This window comes from Pristis pectinata, chromosome 3 (assembly GCF_009764475.1).
Source record: "Pristis pectinata isolate sPriPec2 chromosome 3, sPriPec2.1.pri, whole genome shotgun sequence".
NCBI classification, from domain to species: Eukaryota; Metazoa; Chordata; class Chondrichthyes; order Rhinopristiformes; family Pristidae; genus Pristis; species Pristis pectinata.
In genome coordinates this window covers 9,403,105-9,417,612 of record NC_067407.1, presented here as the reverse complement: position 1 = coordinate 9,417,612, position 14,508 = coordinate 9,403,105, and the positions used below count along the sequence as shown (strand labels likewise).

The window sequence follows — 14,508 nt, the reverse complement described above, 5'->3', positions numbered from 1 at the left end:
GACAAACTGCCTCCACCTCTCTCGTAAATTTTCTATAATTTTTTTTTATTCAGTTTTCAGAATCTGTTTTCACTGGCCAGCATTTATTGCCCATCCCTTATTGCCCTTGGGAAGTGGTGGTGTGCTGCCTTCTCAAACTGCAAGTCTTTGGGTGCAGGTACTCCCACGGTGCTGTAAAGTTGGGAATTGCAGGATTTAGATTCAACCTTGGCACTGGCAAGCAGATTGTTGGTGAGTAAGTTTGACAGCACTATCAATGACACCTTCCATCACTTTTCTGATGACTGAGGGTTGAGTGACTAAGCAGTGATTAGCTGGGTTGGATTTGTCATGATTTTTGTCAATAGTTCATTCCTGCGCAATTTACCAAAGTACAGGATAGATGCTGCTCTTGTAACTGATCTGGAGTTCAAGTCTTTAGTTCTCCAGCTGTGATGTTGTCTGGTCCCATAGCCTTTGGTCTATCCAGCGCTCTCAGCCATTTCTTGATAGCACAGGAGATGAATCAAACTGGCTGAAGACTAACTTCTATAATGAAGATGCTGAGGTGAATCATCTATTTGTCACTTCTGCTCGAACACAGCTGTGATTGCTTCAGCCTTGTCTCCAGTGTCTCTTTATCTCAAACATCCTGATGTAATTTACTCTCTCGTCTTCCACACCATCAGATTATCAGCTTCAAGCCCCCCTTCATACTAGCCTAATTTAAACATTGCCATATTGTCTTCATTGCTACACTGAAACACAGAATTCCCTACATAAATGAACAGTAGATTATCTTCACTACATTGCAATGCTTTAAGAAAATAACACATCACTTCTTCCATGGGGTTCCATGACTGCATCCCATGAAAGAATCGTTAAAAAATATTTTTAATTTCCCCTTCCTCTGTGTTTGTTTAAAATAATTTATATCTCTGAACTTTTCCCACTTGTGATGAAAGGGCATCAGGCTGAAATGTGGTTTCTCTCTCTCCAACAGATACTGTCTTGCCTGAATATTCTGCTGTTAGTTCAAAAGATGCTGGGCACATAACAGACTTAGTCAATAGCCATTAATGTAGTGGTTCAGAATCAGTTAACAAGTTGATCTGCTGAATCTCCTCAAACTTTTTGTGAAAACAGACAAAACAAGTAAGGTGAAGAAAAGTGTAGTGCTGGTGATGGATTAAATTCACATAGACAGAGAGGCACAAATATGGGCAGTTACATTAGCCTAAGCAACACTGGCCTAAGTTTGTCAAAGCCAGTGAAGAAAACAGAATCAATCTCACAGAGGAAGGTGGCAGGTAGGAGCTAAATCTTGAATGCATCTCACAAAAGTTGTCAAAAGAGATTGAAGTCTATTTTCTAAAAGCACAGAATAAAAGGAGATATTTGAATAAAACTGACTTTCCCAATGTCTTTTTGGGAATACCCTAATGCCAGAAAATTTAGGGAATAGGCCCACCATTGACTAGAGTACATCCACAATGGAACTGATTCAGAGAGTATAAGCTACTGGATGAGACAAAATCTAGATAAAGTCTTGAAACAAGATTTGGATGACACAGCCAATTCAGATGAGTTGATGGTTGGATCTTTTTCAACGCGCTTAGCTTCATGTGCATTCTGCTTCATAGCAATACAGTGCATCCTGTGAACAGGAAGTTTACCTGTTCTTCTACACTCCATAGCTGGTTAAATGTTTCTGACTTGGAGTCATCACAAATTCTTCCTCGTATTATCTAGAAATGATAACACCAGAAAAAAAACTTTAAATATTATCTTCCAAATAAAGTGTTCAAAATAATCAGTTCATTTTCTAGGTCTGCTTTATAAACTCACAATATTTCACTTGACATGCAGCATTGATCTCATGTAGCTCTGTACAAATTATTGTTAAGCACACGGGGCCATGTCCCAATGCTTCACCACCCACTCAACCCACTAACTTAATTGTTGCAAGATGCAACCTTTCACAAACAAATTACTTGAAGCTGGTTTAAACAATATTTTCCAAATTTTTAAACAAACCAATGTTGCTATTTTTCTGTCCAAAGTGGATGACTTCACACTGAGATCAATTTGGCAAAATTCTGTCGAATGCATACCCTTGTTTACAGAAAATTATTCCTATCTACCTTAACACTGCCCTTCACACTTCAGTTAGAAGCTTGCTTGTAAAGATCATCTTAGCTCCTAGCCCACCATATCAGCTTAAGGGAAAAAAGTGAAGAAAATGTATTACTTTCCTCACAATTTTGAGATTTTTTTTTGTAAAGGTATCATGTTGGCAGGAAGAAGCATTGTGAGGAGCCAAGAACTGTATCACTGTAGTGCTACTACATAGCAATATTGCTTTTCATTGGTATAATAGTATAAATAAGCTGAAATCCAAAGGCAAAATGGTCAACATGACCCCAATATGTTTGAGTCTTCCCATTTACGCTATGAGTTTATTGATGGTTCGAGGCCAAACTTTGTACCAGTGTTAAATTTGTATTTTCTTTCATGATAGCATTGAATTAAAACATTGCAAGTAATTGATTTTCACAACTGCTTTTGAAGTATGTTACTCACCTGCGCACGACTGTTTGATATCATTACTTCAGGAGCATCACTTGAAGGCAACACTGAAGAGTAAAAAGAAGAGGATGATGACTCTGCATCTTTCTTGGAATCCATGGGACTTTTTGGTCTCAGAGGCAATCCTAACCCAGATAAGAAGACATCGAGATGTTAAACAGAACTTGAGGAAAAAGACTAAACCAAACACAGTTTTCAAAAGACAATGGATAACTTAAATTAGAAAGGACATAATAATTTTTTATTAAGCTACAGGGAGAAGGCAAAGGAGTCGCACCAATTGGGTATCTCTTTGAAAGAGTCACACAAGCTTTATGAGCCAAATAACCTCCTTCTCTGTTGTAAGATTCTATGATCAAACATAAAATAATTCTACAAAGACAGATGACCTCCAGAAAGAAAAATTCAGAAATTTAGCAGGATTTGAATCTACATTTTAATAAGGGCTCACGATGAAGTGGATTATAAAGAAAAGTGAACGTGAACATACTGTACCTTTGTCAAAGATGAGTTTTAACCTCCGTGTGTTGTGTTTCTTATTTCTGTATTCTTTATCAAAATGTCCAATTCCAGATGTATAATGGTCCCACGGAATCTGAGGCAGCTGAACGACTCTTTGGGGACACGGGAGCCCCATGTCAACCTACGTTAATGGTAAGTTTTCATTAGTTAAAAATCTGTCCTCATCAGGTGCACATTCTCAGAAATACCCAAGGTAAATGTCAAGGATTCTGATAATTGGGGGAGATGTGAAGAAATATTTCGAGAAAATAGATATGATCCAAAACACCTGAAAGGCTGATGGAAGTACATTCAACAGTAGCTTATTACAAAGGAATTTGATGCACTTTACATATAAATTCCAGGATTATAACAAGAAAGCGGGTCTCACTAGAGGTGAACACAGAGTTAACCAGCCTCTTACTGTGCCAAAAGATTCTATGAAATTTAAACTTATACTTTATTTCAGTGTGCTTGTTACAGGTCTGTTAAACTTTTCTTAACACGCTGCAAGTTTCCCTGGCTCTCAGCCACTTATTTGACATTGCATTGTAGCTCGTACAATGGCACACTACAAAACGAAATTCAGTAAATCTGTACCAGAAAATGCCATATTGGTGCAAAAACTGAGGTTGCTCAATCACATCCTTCAAGTAGGGTCCGCATTATATGGTTAATTCTTAATGTCTTTATATTAACTAGATATGAAATACTGCCTGTGTTGTCGTCTATCTCAAAAACTCTCATTGGATCTCATCCTGTCAATCTATTACCATGCCATTACAGAGATACAAGAGACTGCAGACGTTGGAATCTGGAGTAAAAATCAAACTGGTTGAGCAGTATATTGAAAGGGGGGGGGGGGGGTGGGTGGGGGTGCGGGAGGCGGCATCCATAAGAATTGTCCTGAGGCAGGGTCTCAACCAGAAATGTAGACAATTTCCCCCACCCCCCCACCCCAGCAAATGCTGCTCGACCCACTGGGTTCCTCCAGCACTTCGTTTTTTGCACTTTCTTGTTACAGCTCTGACTTCTGGTATTTCTCAGCCACAATTCATTTGCACCCCAAAACTGCTACAATAGAGCTTTCCTTCAATTTATGCATTCAGTCTGGATCCATCATCCTCTGACAGATCACACCTTCCATTGCACCCCAAATCCCTTGTGTGCAATTAAACACCTATAAGGAACTTTTGCTTTCTTCTATGCTACTTATTTTCAAATAGCCTGTATACAATGGAATAAAACAAAAACAAGTTAGCGTTTGCTTTTTGTATATGTAGTTATCCAAGTAGTTGATCTGTCTTCCAAAATTGACAAGCTTAGTAAAAATGAAGAGAAAATTGTACAGACAAAAAAACATTGAGATAAGAAGATCCTCGCCACTTCTCCAATGAATATTAAAGCCTCTCTACATTTTTATTTAGGGCCTGGTAACGATCTACCTTCTTTTGCAGATTTTCTACAAATGTTATGGGTTCCTTCAGTCCTTCCTTCTGATATTTGCTTAAACATTCCAGATCTTGAATAGCTTGGGCCCGCTGGGCTTCTAATACAGCAATAGTCTGTAGCAGCCTCTGGTAACTGGATAAAGGATAACACAAAACAGAGTATTACAATATTATTCTGAATGAGACAACAGTTAAACATAGAGAAGCATGAGAAATATGACCAGAGCTTTAAATGAAGCTCTCCAGTACCCCTTTTTAAAAAAAAACAGTAACTTTTAATGTAATTTATTTAAAAAGTAGAAGTAACTTTTATTTTAAGTTATTTAAAAGGACAAGACAGGGAACTGCACGCCAGTGAACCTATCATCGGTGGTGGGAAAGTTACTGGAGGGGATCCTTAAGGACAGGATGTACCTGCATTTGGAAAGGCAAGGACTGATAGAGATAGTCAGCATGGCTTTGTGTGTGGGAAATTGTGCCTCATGAATTTAATTGAGATTTTTGAAGACATCACCACGACGACTGACGACAGGGCTTCATCAAGGCCTTTGACAAGGTCCTGCATGGCAGGCTGGTCCAGAAGGTTGGATCACACGGGATCCAGGGTGAGCCGGCCAATTGGATGCAAAATTGGCTTGGTGGGTGGTACTGGAGGGTTGTTTTTCAGATTGGAGGCCTGTGAACAGTGATGTGCCGTAGGGATTGGTGCTGGATCCACTGTTGTTTGTCATATATATTAACAATTTGATGAGAACATAGGTGGTATGGTTAGTAAGTATGCAGATGACACCAAAGTTGGTGGTACAGTGGACAGTGAAGAAGGTTGTCCAAGATTACAACAGGATCTTGATCAACTTGGAAAGTGGGCCAAGGAATGGCAGATAGAATTTAAGTGCAAAGTGATGCATTTTGGGAAGGACATACACAGTGAATGACAGGGCCAAGGGGAGTGTCGGAGAACAGAGAGATCTAGGGGTACAAGTACATAGTTCCCTGAAAGTGGCGACACAGGTAGACAAGGTGGCACGCAGCAAGCTTGTCTTCATCGGACGTGGCATTGAATACAAGAGTTGAGATGTCACGTTACAGCTTTACTAGACATTGGTGAGACCACATCTGGAATATTATGTGCAGTTTTGTTTGCCATACTATAGGAAGGATGTGATTAAGCTGGAAAGGATGCAGAATGGTTTCACAAGGACAATGCCAGGACTGCTTTTCATGGAGTGAAAGAAGTTGAGGGGTAACCTCACAGAAGTTTATAAAATCCTGAGGGGCATAGATAAGATAGATTGTCACAGTTTTTCTCCCAGGGCAGGAGAGTCTAAAAACCAGACCGGTACTATATTGCCGTTCCTTCATCGTTGCTGGGTCGAAATCCTGGATCTCTCTCCCTAACAGCATTGTGGGTATACATACACCTCAAGGACCACAGCAGTTCAAGGCAGCAGCTCATCACCACCTTCTCAAGGGAAACGAGGGATGGGCAATTAAATGCTGTTAAAGACAATTAAACACCAAAGCCCATATCCCTTGAATGAATATAGAGGGTATAGTTTGTTAGACAGGAAAGATTTAAAGGGGTCCTGAGAGACAATTTTTTCCACACAGTGAGTGGTGGGTATATGGAACAAGCTGTCAGAAGAAGTGGTAGAGGCTGGTACAATTATAACGTTTAAAAACTATTTGGACAGGATTAGAGGGATATGGGCCAAATGCAGGCAAATGGGACTGGTTCAGGAAGATACCTTGGTTGGCATGGACGAATTGGGCTGAGAGGCCTGTTTCTGTGCTGTATAACTCTATGACTCTATGTAGCAAACCTTGTTTTCAATTTATGGTACAGCATGAAAAATCACATTAAAATTTACACTGCTTAGAAGTCTTTAATTTGCCAATTACTCCAACATTGCAGGCAACATTCAGTTCCACTTGAAGAAAGAACAGAGGCCCAAGTTTACTGCTAGAAACAGATCACCAGAACAAACACCAAGTAGTTCAAGAGGATTGCTCACCACCACCACCACCACCATTACCTTCTTGTGGGCAATTAGTCCTGGCCTTGGCAGTGATGTCAGATTCCAATGAAAGGATTTAATTTACACTATTTGATTCACATTACACTTCCTCCAAGACTAATAAATCCTTCCTATTATGTTGAGAAGGATGATCTGTTGGATTGGCGAAATGAGAGGCTTGTCTTTCCTGGAGCTATAAATCACTGTATTCTAACCAAAATGCAAGATTTTAACATCATAAATTAAGACCTTGCATTCCTGGTAAGAGCTAAGGTATGTAAACTCTAATGGCAAAAACATTGGTTGGCTTTGGATTAATCTGCGGAGGTTACATCCCCAGGAGACTAGATTGGTGCACACAATTTTTCAAAACTCCTAATAACGATAAATAATACTTGGCACTTCCTTCTATGGCTTATTATCTGGAAAACGTCTCAACTTCATTACAGTTCCTGAATATCTGTCTAGATAACATACATGTAAAAGTCTTACCCAAATGCCAGCCCCAATCAATGATAATCTCCCATGCAAATTCCACTGCTTGAATAGAAAGAAGACTTTCCCCTGATCACATCTGTAGTCTAGAGGATTTGAAACCTCATGTCTCAATTAAATAATGCCCTCTAAATATTTTAAAGGCAGCCACGACAATTTCAGTTCATTTTGTCTTCAAGTTTCTCTGAACTCTAATGGCACAGCTCAAAGATGCTCTTCGGAAAGCATCCAAGTTAATAATTATAGTATTTTTGAAAAGAACCAAGAAAACATGAAGGATCAAGGCACACACTGCAGGACAGTACCAGGGTTTTAAATGAAAAGTAAATGTTGGCAAGGTTACAGTGAAGAGTTAGGGGTGAGACTAGTTAGATGGCTCTTTCAAAGAGCAAACATAAGCACATTGGGCTGACTGGCCTCCATCCATGCTGCACAATGTGTAATTCAAAAGATATATAAACCATTTAATTATGGTTAGGGACTGAACATGTTGTGCTTGAAATTTACAGTGGAAGATAGTCTAAAGACTGAAGGATAGAAGAAGTTCTATTGCTTTAAGGATCAGGGAGAAAATGAGCTAGGGACAAAAGATTAATGGGGATGTGGGAAAGAAGGTGGATGTATAAGGACTCTCTGGCGATCAGAAGGAATTAAGAGAGATGACTAGTTAATTTGGTATTACACAAGTAAAAACACGATTGAATTCAAGGAGTGGAAGGCAGCAGAGAAGTGCTTCCTCATTACAGTAATAAGGGGACACAAGAAAAATAGGTATATACTTATACAGAGTAAAGGTTGGGCTTTGTATACCTCGTCACATCAAACAGTGCTCTTGAAAGGATAATTATGGTGTTATACTGCCCAAGAATTTGTCTTTATTGGATAATAAGCGACTATACAATAACTAGAACTACAACGATCATCCCCAAAGATAAAACACAGTGGTAGAAGACAGCAATGAAAGCTTCCACTTTACTTTCTCTGGATGAAATAATGATTTGTTGACAAAAACATGATGTATAAAAATAACTATGATGATGCTTTTCAAGAATTTATTAGAGCTGCAAAAATACAATTTGTCTGTTGTTTTCGACTTGCGGAAGAGTCAGGAAGTCACCTTGCAGCTGTATAAAACTTGGGTTGGGCCACACTTGGAGTACCGTGTGCAGTTCTGGTTGCCCCAACATAGGAAGGATGTGGAGGCTTTGGAGAAGGTGCAGAAGAGGTTTACCAAGATGCTGCCTGGATTAGAGGGTGTTAACTATAAGGACAGATTGAACAAATTTAGATTGTTTTCTCTGGGGTGTTGGAAGCTGAGGGAAGACCTGATAGAAGTTTATAAAATGATGAGAGGCATAGATAGGGTAGACACTCAGTTTTTTTCCCCCAGGGTGGAACCGTCTAATACTAGAGGGCATAATTTTAAGGTGAGAGGGGGAAAGTTTACAGAGAAAGGTTTGTTTTTATATAGAAAGTGGTAGGTGCCTAGAATGTGCTGCTGGGAGTGGTGATGGAAGCAGATACAATAGTAGCATTTAATAAGCATGTAGATAGCCAAATGAACATGCAGGGATATGGATCATGTGAAAGTAGGTGGGATTAGTTTAATTTGGCATCATGGTTAGCACAGGCATCATCGGCCAAAGGGCACGTTCCTGTGCTGTGCTGTTCTATGTACTATGCTCTAGTTTCAGGGGTCTGTGCATTTTCAGGAGAATGTGGTCCATTGTTTTGGCTCCAAAGCCTAAAACATTTCCACAAAGAAAGTTGTCTTTCAACTTTAATGCTATCAGAAGTCCAGCAACGCCATTAACTCACCACCTAACAATCTTCCCATTGCATTTAGCAGAGTCTTGCAAACATATATAAACATAATGGCAAATGATGGGAGGGGAGAAGAACATTATTTATTTTAGAATAACACATCAGAGCCCAGGTACCAATCAAAGCCTGGTGTAACCAGAATATGTGCATCAGGTTGGGTCATGTAAAAATTAAGCTCGAGGCTTCAGGTTGAATTTGGTTCAAATCTCTGTTTTATATCCAAGCACGTCTCTGTTTTACCTTACACTGGCTGAAAGGGTGGTGGAAGTAGAGTGGTAACTAAATAGAAAAAGGGAATTGAATATATGCCTGGATATGGAATAATTTATGGGGCTATAAGGAAAGAGTAGGGTGCCATAGTTAATTGAATAAATTTTAACAAACCCAAGTCAGGGCCTCAAGCACCAGCATCCTGCAACTTGAGTACAAAAAAAAGAAAAAGACATTTGTGTCACTCTCCAAATAGTTCTGATTCATTGTTTGCCAGCAATAGCAAAACAAAAAGCATTACTTATAATCTCTCATTTTGGAATCTTCCCAATAACAGTTTTAACAGCATCAGCCCAGTTTCCAAATGGCATTCATCCGCAGCACACACAAAAAAAAATCCTGTGATTCAACACACTTGGCACCAATTCAGAAAACTCATTTGGACAGGGCATAAGAAGACAGTGTGGGAAATTGAAATCTCCATCTCAGCAAGAGGTATGGCAATCATTTACGAGGAGGCTGGATTAAGCAACTCAGGTCAGCTTTTGCATTCTGCCACTGAATGTTGGGCAGGAAAATATTCCACTCCCCTGCATTTTCAAAATACTAGGGGACTGGAAAATGGAGTATTAAGAGACTCAGCAGTTACTGCAATGGTTCTGGTTCTGGTTCTAGGTAACGAGGTAGGACAAATTAAACGAGTGTCAATGGGGGAAGATGGGGAACAATGATCCTAGTATCGTACATTTAAATTAGTGAAAAGACAAGAAGCATTCTTTCCTTTCACAGAACACAAGAGCAGGGATGTTGTGCTATAACTGTATACAACGCTAGTTAGTCCACAGCTTATGTACAGAATACAGTTCTGGTCACAATACAGAAAAAATGTGATTGCACTAGAGAGGAGATCTTTGAGGACATTGCCAGGACAGGAAAATTGCAGCAATGAGGCTGGGGTTGTTTTATATGGAAAAGAGACATACAGGATATTTAAGGTATGTAAGACCATAAGACATAGGAGCAGAATTAGGCCCATCGACACTGCTCCACCATTCAATCATGGCTGATTTACATTTCCCTCTCAACCCCATTCTCCGGCTTTCTCCCCGTAACCATTGACACTCTTACGAATTAAGAACCTATCAACCTCCGCTTTAAATATACCCAATGATTTGGCGTCTGTGGCAATGAATTCTACAGACTCACTACCCCTGACGAAAGAAATTCCTCCTCATCTCAGTTCTAAAGGGACGTCCTTTTATTCTGAAGCTGTGTCCTCTGGTCCTAAACTCTCCCACTACTGGAAACATCCTCTCCACGTCCACTCTATCCAGGCCTTTCAATATTCGGTAGTCATAATATATATGACTACCTGAGGTAAAATAAATAGCAAGAAGCTTGGCAAATGAGTTGAAGATTTATAGTAATTGCAGAAAAGTTGAAGGGAGATGAGGAAATAATTATGGGTGTTAGGACATGGAACTTGTTCCATGAGAGGAGTGGTAGAGGCAGAAACTCTCTTTTTCAATCTTTTTATTGAATTTCAAATTAATTCAAATTAATATACATAACATTAATAATTATACATATGGTGCAAAGAGATCGGGATAACAATAATGAGAGTTAATATTTATACTCACAAGGAGTAAAATATATAATCTGGACCTCCCGCTCTCTTGCTAAGTGAACATGATACCAAAAAAAAGAAATTGAAAAGAAATTTGATTATATGAAAAGAAAACCCCTAAATCAAAAAAAAAGTATAATAATAAATAAAAGCAAACCAAAAACTTCAAAAAAAAAACTGGACTGATATTTCTTGGGTTAAAAAAAACATTATTATGTCGTCAGCTCCACTCCTCTACATTCAAAGATTATTGAAAGGGATTCGAAAAAGGTCTGCTTATATCATATGGAAATACTGAATAAATGGACTCCAAACTTCCTCAAATTTAAGCGAAGGATCAACAGTACCACTCCTAATTTTTTCTAAGTTTAAACATGTTATAGTTTGAGAAGAGGCAGAAACTCTCATCACATTTTGAAGCCTTTTTATGATGGCTCAATATCTAATATTTATGGTAGGTTATCAGGAACAAGTAAGGTTCCCTTAGACAAAATTAAAAATGCTTGGAAACAAGATTTGCAGATTTCAATTTCTGAGGAAACTTGGAATGAAATTTTTAAATTGATTAATACTTTATCATTATGCATATGTCACTCCCTCCTTCAATTTAAAGTGGTTTATAAAGCTCACCTGTCCAAAGACAAACTATCTCATTTTTAGTTGGACATATCTCCTTATTGTGATAAATGTAATAATGGAGAGGCTTCTTTAATCCACATGTTTTGGACACGTCCAAGTCTTAAAAAATATTGGATAGAGGTATTTCAAACATTTTCTGTGCTTTTTAAAATAAATTTTAAGCCTAATCCTCTGACTGCATTATTTGGGATTGTAGGAGAAAAAGATATAATTTTGGAGACTTCTGATTTACACGTATTGGCCTTTATTTCTCTTATAGCCAGGAGGGCTGTGTTTCTTAAATGGAAGGAAGTTACTCCTCCTACTCATGTCCAATGGCTACGGGATGTTATGTCATACCTAAATTTAGAGAAGATCCGTTGTTCAATTTCTGAATCTAATTTAGACTTTCAAACATCGTGGGGACCTTTTTTGAACTATTTTTAAAACCTTTGATTTGGTGGTTAAAGTACAGATATTGGCTAATACTATTATCTGTTTAGGGTGTTTCTTTGTTCTTTTTTTTAAACCAAACAGCTTCGGTCTTGGTAGTGGGTTTAGATTTTTTTATAATAAAATTATTCCAATTTAATTGTTATTAATTAACTATCTTTTTTGTTTATCAATATGGGGTATTCTGATTTCAAGTATGATTTCACACAATGTATTTTGTAGTACTTTGTCTTTTTTCTGATTCATGTACTCTGTATTTTCTATGTGGAATTAATAAAATATTGTAAAAAGAAAAGAAACTCTCATCACATTTAAAATGTACTTGGATGTGCACTCAAAACCACATGACCTGAATAGTGCAAGGCCTACCAACCACCAGGAGCCACAGTGTCCACACTGTATGGATTGCTCTAAAATCCACTATACTTAGCACTTGTGATGAGACTCTTAGCCCCTCGGTAGGCCTTGCACTCAACATCCGTAAGAAAAAGGTCCCCTATCTACTTCTCCCTGCTATACAACACTGCCACCTGACAATAAAAGTTCAAAGCAAGATCTGGAAAACATAAACCACTCGTCACGTCAACGTCACCTTCTATACATTAGCACAGCTTTTACCAACTGAGATATAGGTGTTTAAAGATCAAGCCCTCAAACCCAGCACTAAACTCATGGTCTACTGCACACCAGTGATTCCTGCCTTGGACTATCTACAGCAGACACCTCTAAGCACTGGACCTAGAACAACCAATACTGGTTTGGTGAGAATGATCAAGAGATCCAGGAGCTAATTAGCCATAATACAAGGCATTCCTGGATTGGAATTTCCAGGGAATGGAAACAGTTGTACAGGGATGTAAAGTCCAAGTTTCCAGTGGCAAACCTCTGACGTCAAGAACAGATGAGAAAGAACTCAGGAGGCCCAGCAAGTCACTGACAGCCATGACATGAATGGGTTCTTCAGCATTGTCAAGATCACCAAAACCCCACCCCAATGAGAGCCAAGAATGTAGGTGAATTTATCAACAACAAACATACAATACACACCAGAAGGACTTTGAAGACATCCTCAAATACCACTCTGCCCTTGACAAGAGCACCTCAGATCCTATCTCACAGCAACCTATTCAGTCCAGGATGTCACCATTCCTGATCAGTAAGCAGAAAAGGTCATATGCCAAACAAAAAAAAAGCAGACAGCAGCCCTGTTTAAGTTCCGAAGCTCAGTGGTGAGGAACATCAGTCACAAATTCACATTCTCACTGGGAAGCGGAGGATATGCAAATCTCAGTAAGTGTATGAGGTACAACTTGAGAAGGTGGCAGTAAAAGAAAAGTTGGCTATGCCTAATGGAGGCTGGATGAAATGCACCCGAGATTGCTGAGGGAAATCAAGGCAAAGATTGCAAAAGGGTTTCCAATTCTCCCTAGATACAGGAGTGGTGCCAGAAAACTGGAAAATGGCAAATATGGCATGCTTCAAAATAATGGATTGTAAGAACAATCTCATCGACTACAGGACAATCAGTTTAACCTCAGTGATGGGAAAGTTTCAGAAATGAAAACAATGGGAAAAAATTATTGTTTGGCAACTGCACAAACTGTGCACAAAGGACCTGGCTGCATTCAGAGACAAGGGTTTAGATTGAATTCCACATGCCATACATTACAACTAATCTTCTAAATTACTCAGTTTACTGTGAAGTGCACTCCACCTTTGGGTTCAAGTCTAGGCCATATGTGGCTAAGTGAATAGCATTCTCATCTCTGAGTTAGAAGGTCCATTGCAGAGACTTGAGTACTGCTCACAATTTTGTGCTAAGGCAGAGAAGGAATGCAAGAGGTGACATCCTCTTGATAAGGTGTGAATCAGAGGATCCAGGTATCCTCTCAAGTGATGTGAGAGATTCTATGGCCTTATATGAGACGCAAGGGAGCTCGCACCTACATGATAATTATATTTATTCTTACAAAATCACAACATTAAATGATGATCATTAGTGTTATGGCATTGTACTGCACAGAAAGGGGCCTCTCAGCTCACCATGTCCATGCCAATCTTTTTGCCTACCTACACTAATCCTGCATGAGAAGCGTATCCCTCTATACCTTGCCTATTTATGTGTTTGTCTAAATCTCTCTCAAATATAGTAATTGTATCTGATTCCACCATCTCCTCTGGCAGCACATTCCAGATATAAACCACACTCTGGGTAAAAAAAACTTATCCCTGAAATCCCCTTTAAATCTCCTAGCTCTCTCTTTAAAACGACTCACTCTTGTTTTTTTTGTGGGAACTTGTAGTGTATAAACTGGTTGGTGCACTTCCCACACAAAAACACCATACTCCATAACTATTTATAAAAAAAAACTTTGAGACATCCATGAAAGTAACTCTTACTTTTGATTGGCATATTTTAGTTATTAACTCTTCTGAAGTGCCTTGGGATATTTTGAATGTTAAAGGTTGGACTGAAGTCGTCGCTAAACCGACAACTTCAGCCATCCAAATACAGGAGAAAGTCACCGGGTGACAACATGCAGGAAATCACACAGTCAAGAGAAAGGGTGGAGAGGCAGCTGACACCAGTCCTGACAATGACAACTGCAGGGACAGATGAGAGAAAGATAACGGAGGAGCTCTCTATCAAAGAGCATTCTAAACAGAACTACATAATTGAACTTTTCAGCAGGTATTACAACAACTTCATTAACCGAGTGTCTTTTATATGGTGAGACATCCC

At 39.0% G+C, this 14,508-nt stretch overlaps 1 protein-coding gene across 4 annotated transcripts in view; it reads right to left on the bottom strand.

The window, feature by feature from the left end:
- Positions 1 to 14,508, bottom strand: part of zzz3 (zinc finger, ZZ-type containing 3) — a 128,918-nt gene that overhangs the window by 27,360 nt on the left and 87,050 nt on the right. For 3 of the 4 annotated variants that reach the window (XM_052012436.1, XM_052012434.1, XM_052012435.1), the window contains exons 3-6: positions 4,515 to 4,653; positions 3,064 to 3,211; positions 2,563 to 2,693; positions 1,656 to 1,727 (exon numbers count right to left, since the gene is read on the bottom strand). In XM_052012436.1, the coding sequence (XP_051868396.1) occupies positions 1,656 to 1,727; positions 2,563 to 2,693; positions 3,064 to 3,211; positions 4,515 to 4,653 (490 nt within the window). The remainder of the gene's footprint in view (positions 1 to 1,655; positions 1,728 to 2,562; positions 2,694 to 3,063; positions 3,212 to 4,514; positions 4,654 to 14,508) is intronic. The other variant, XM_052012437.1, reaches the window with a different exon arrangement.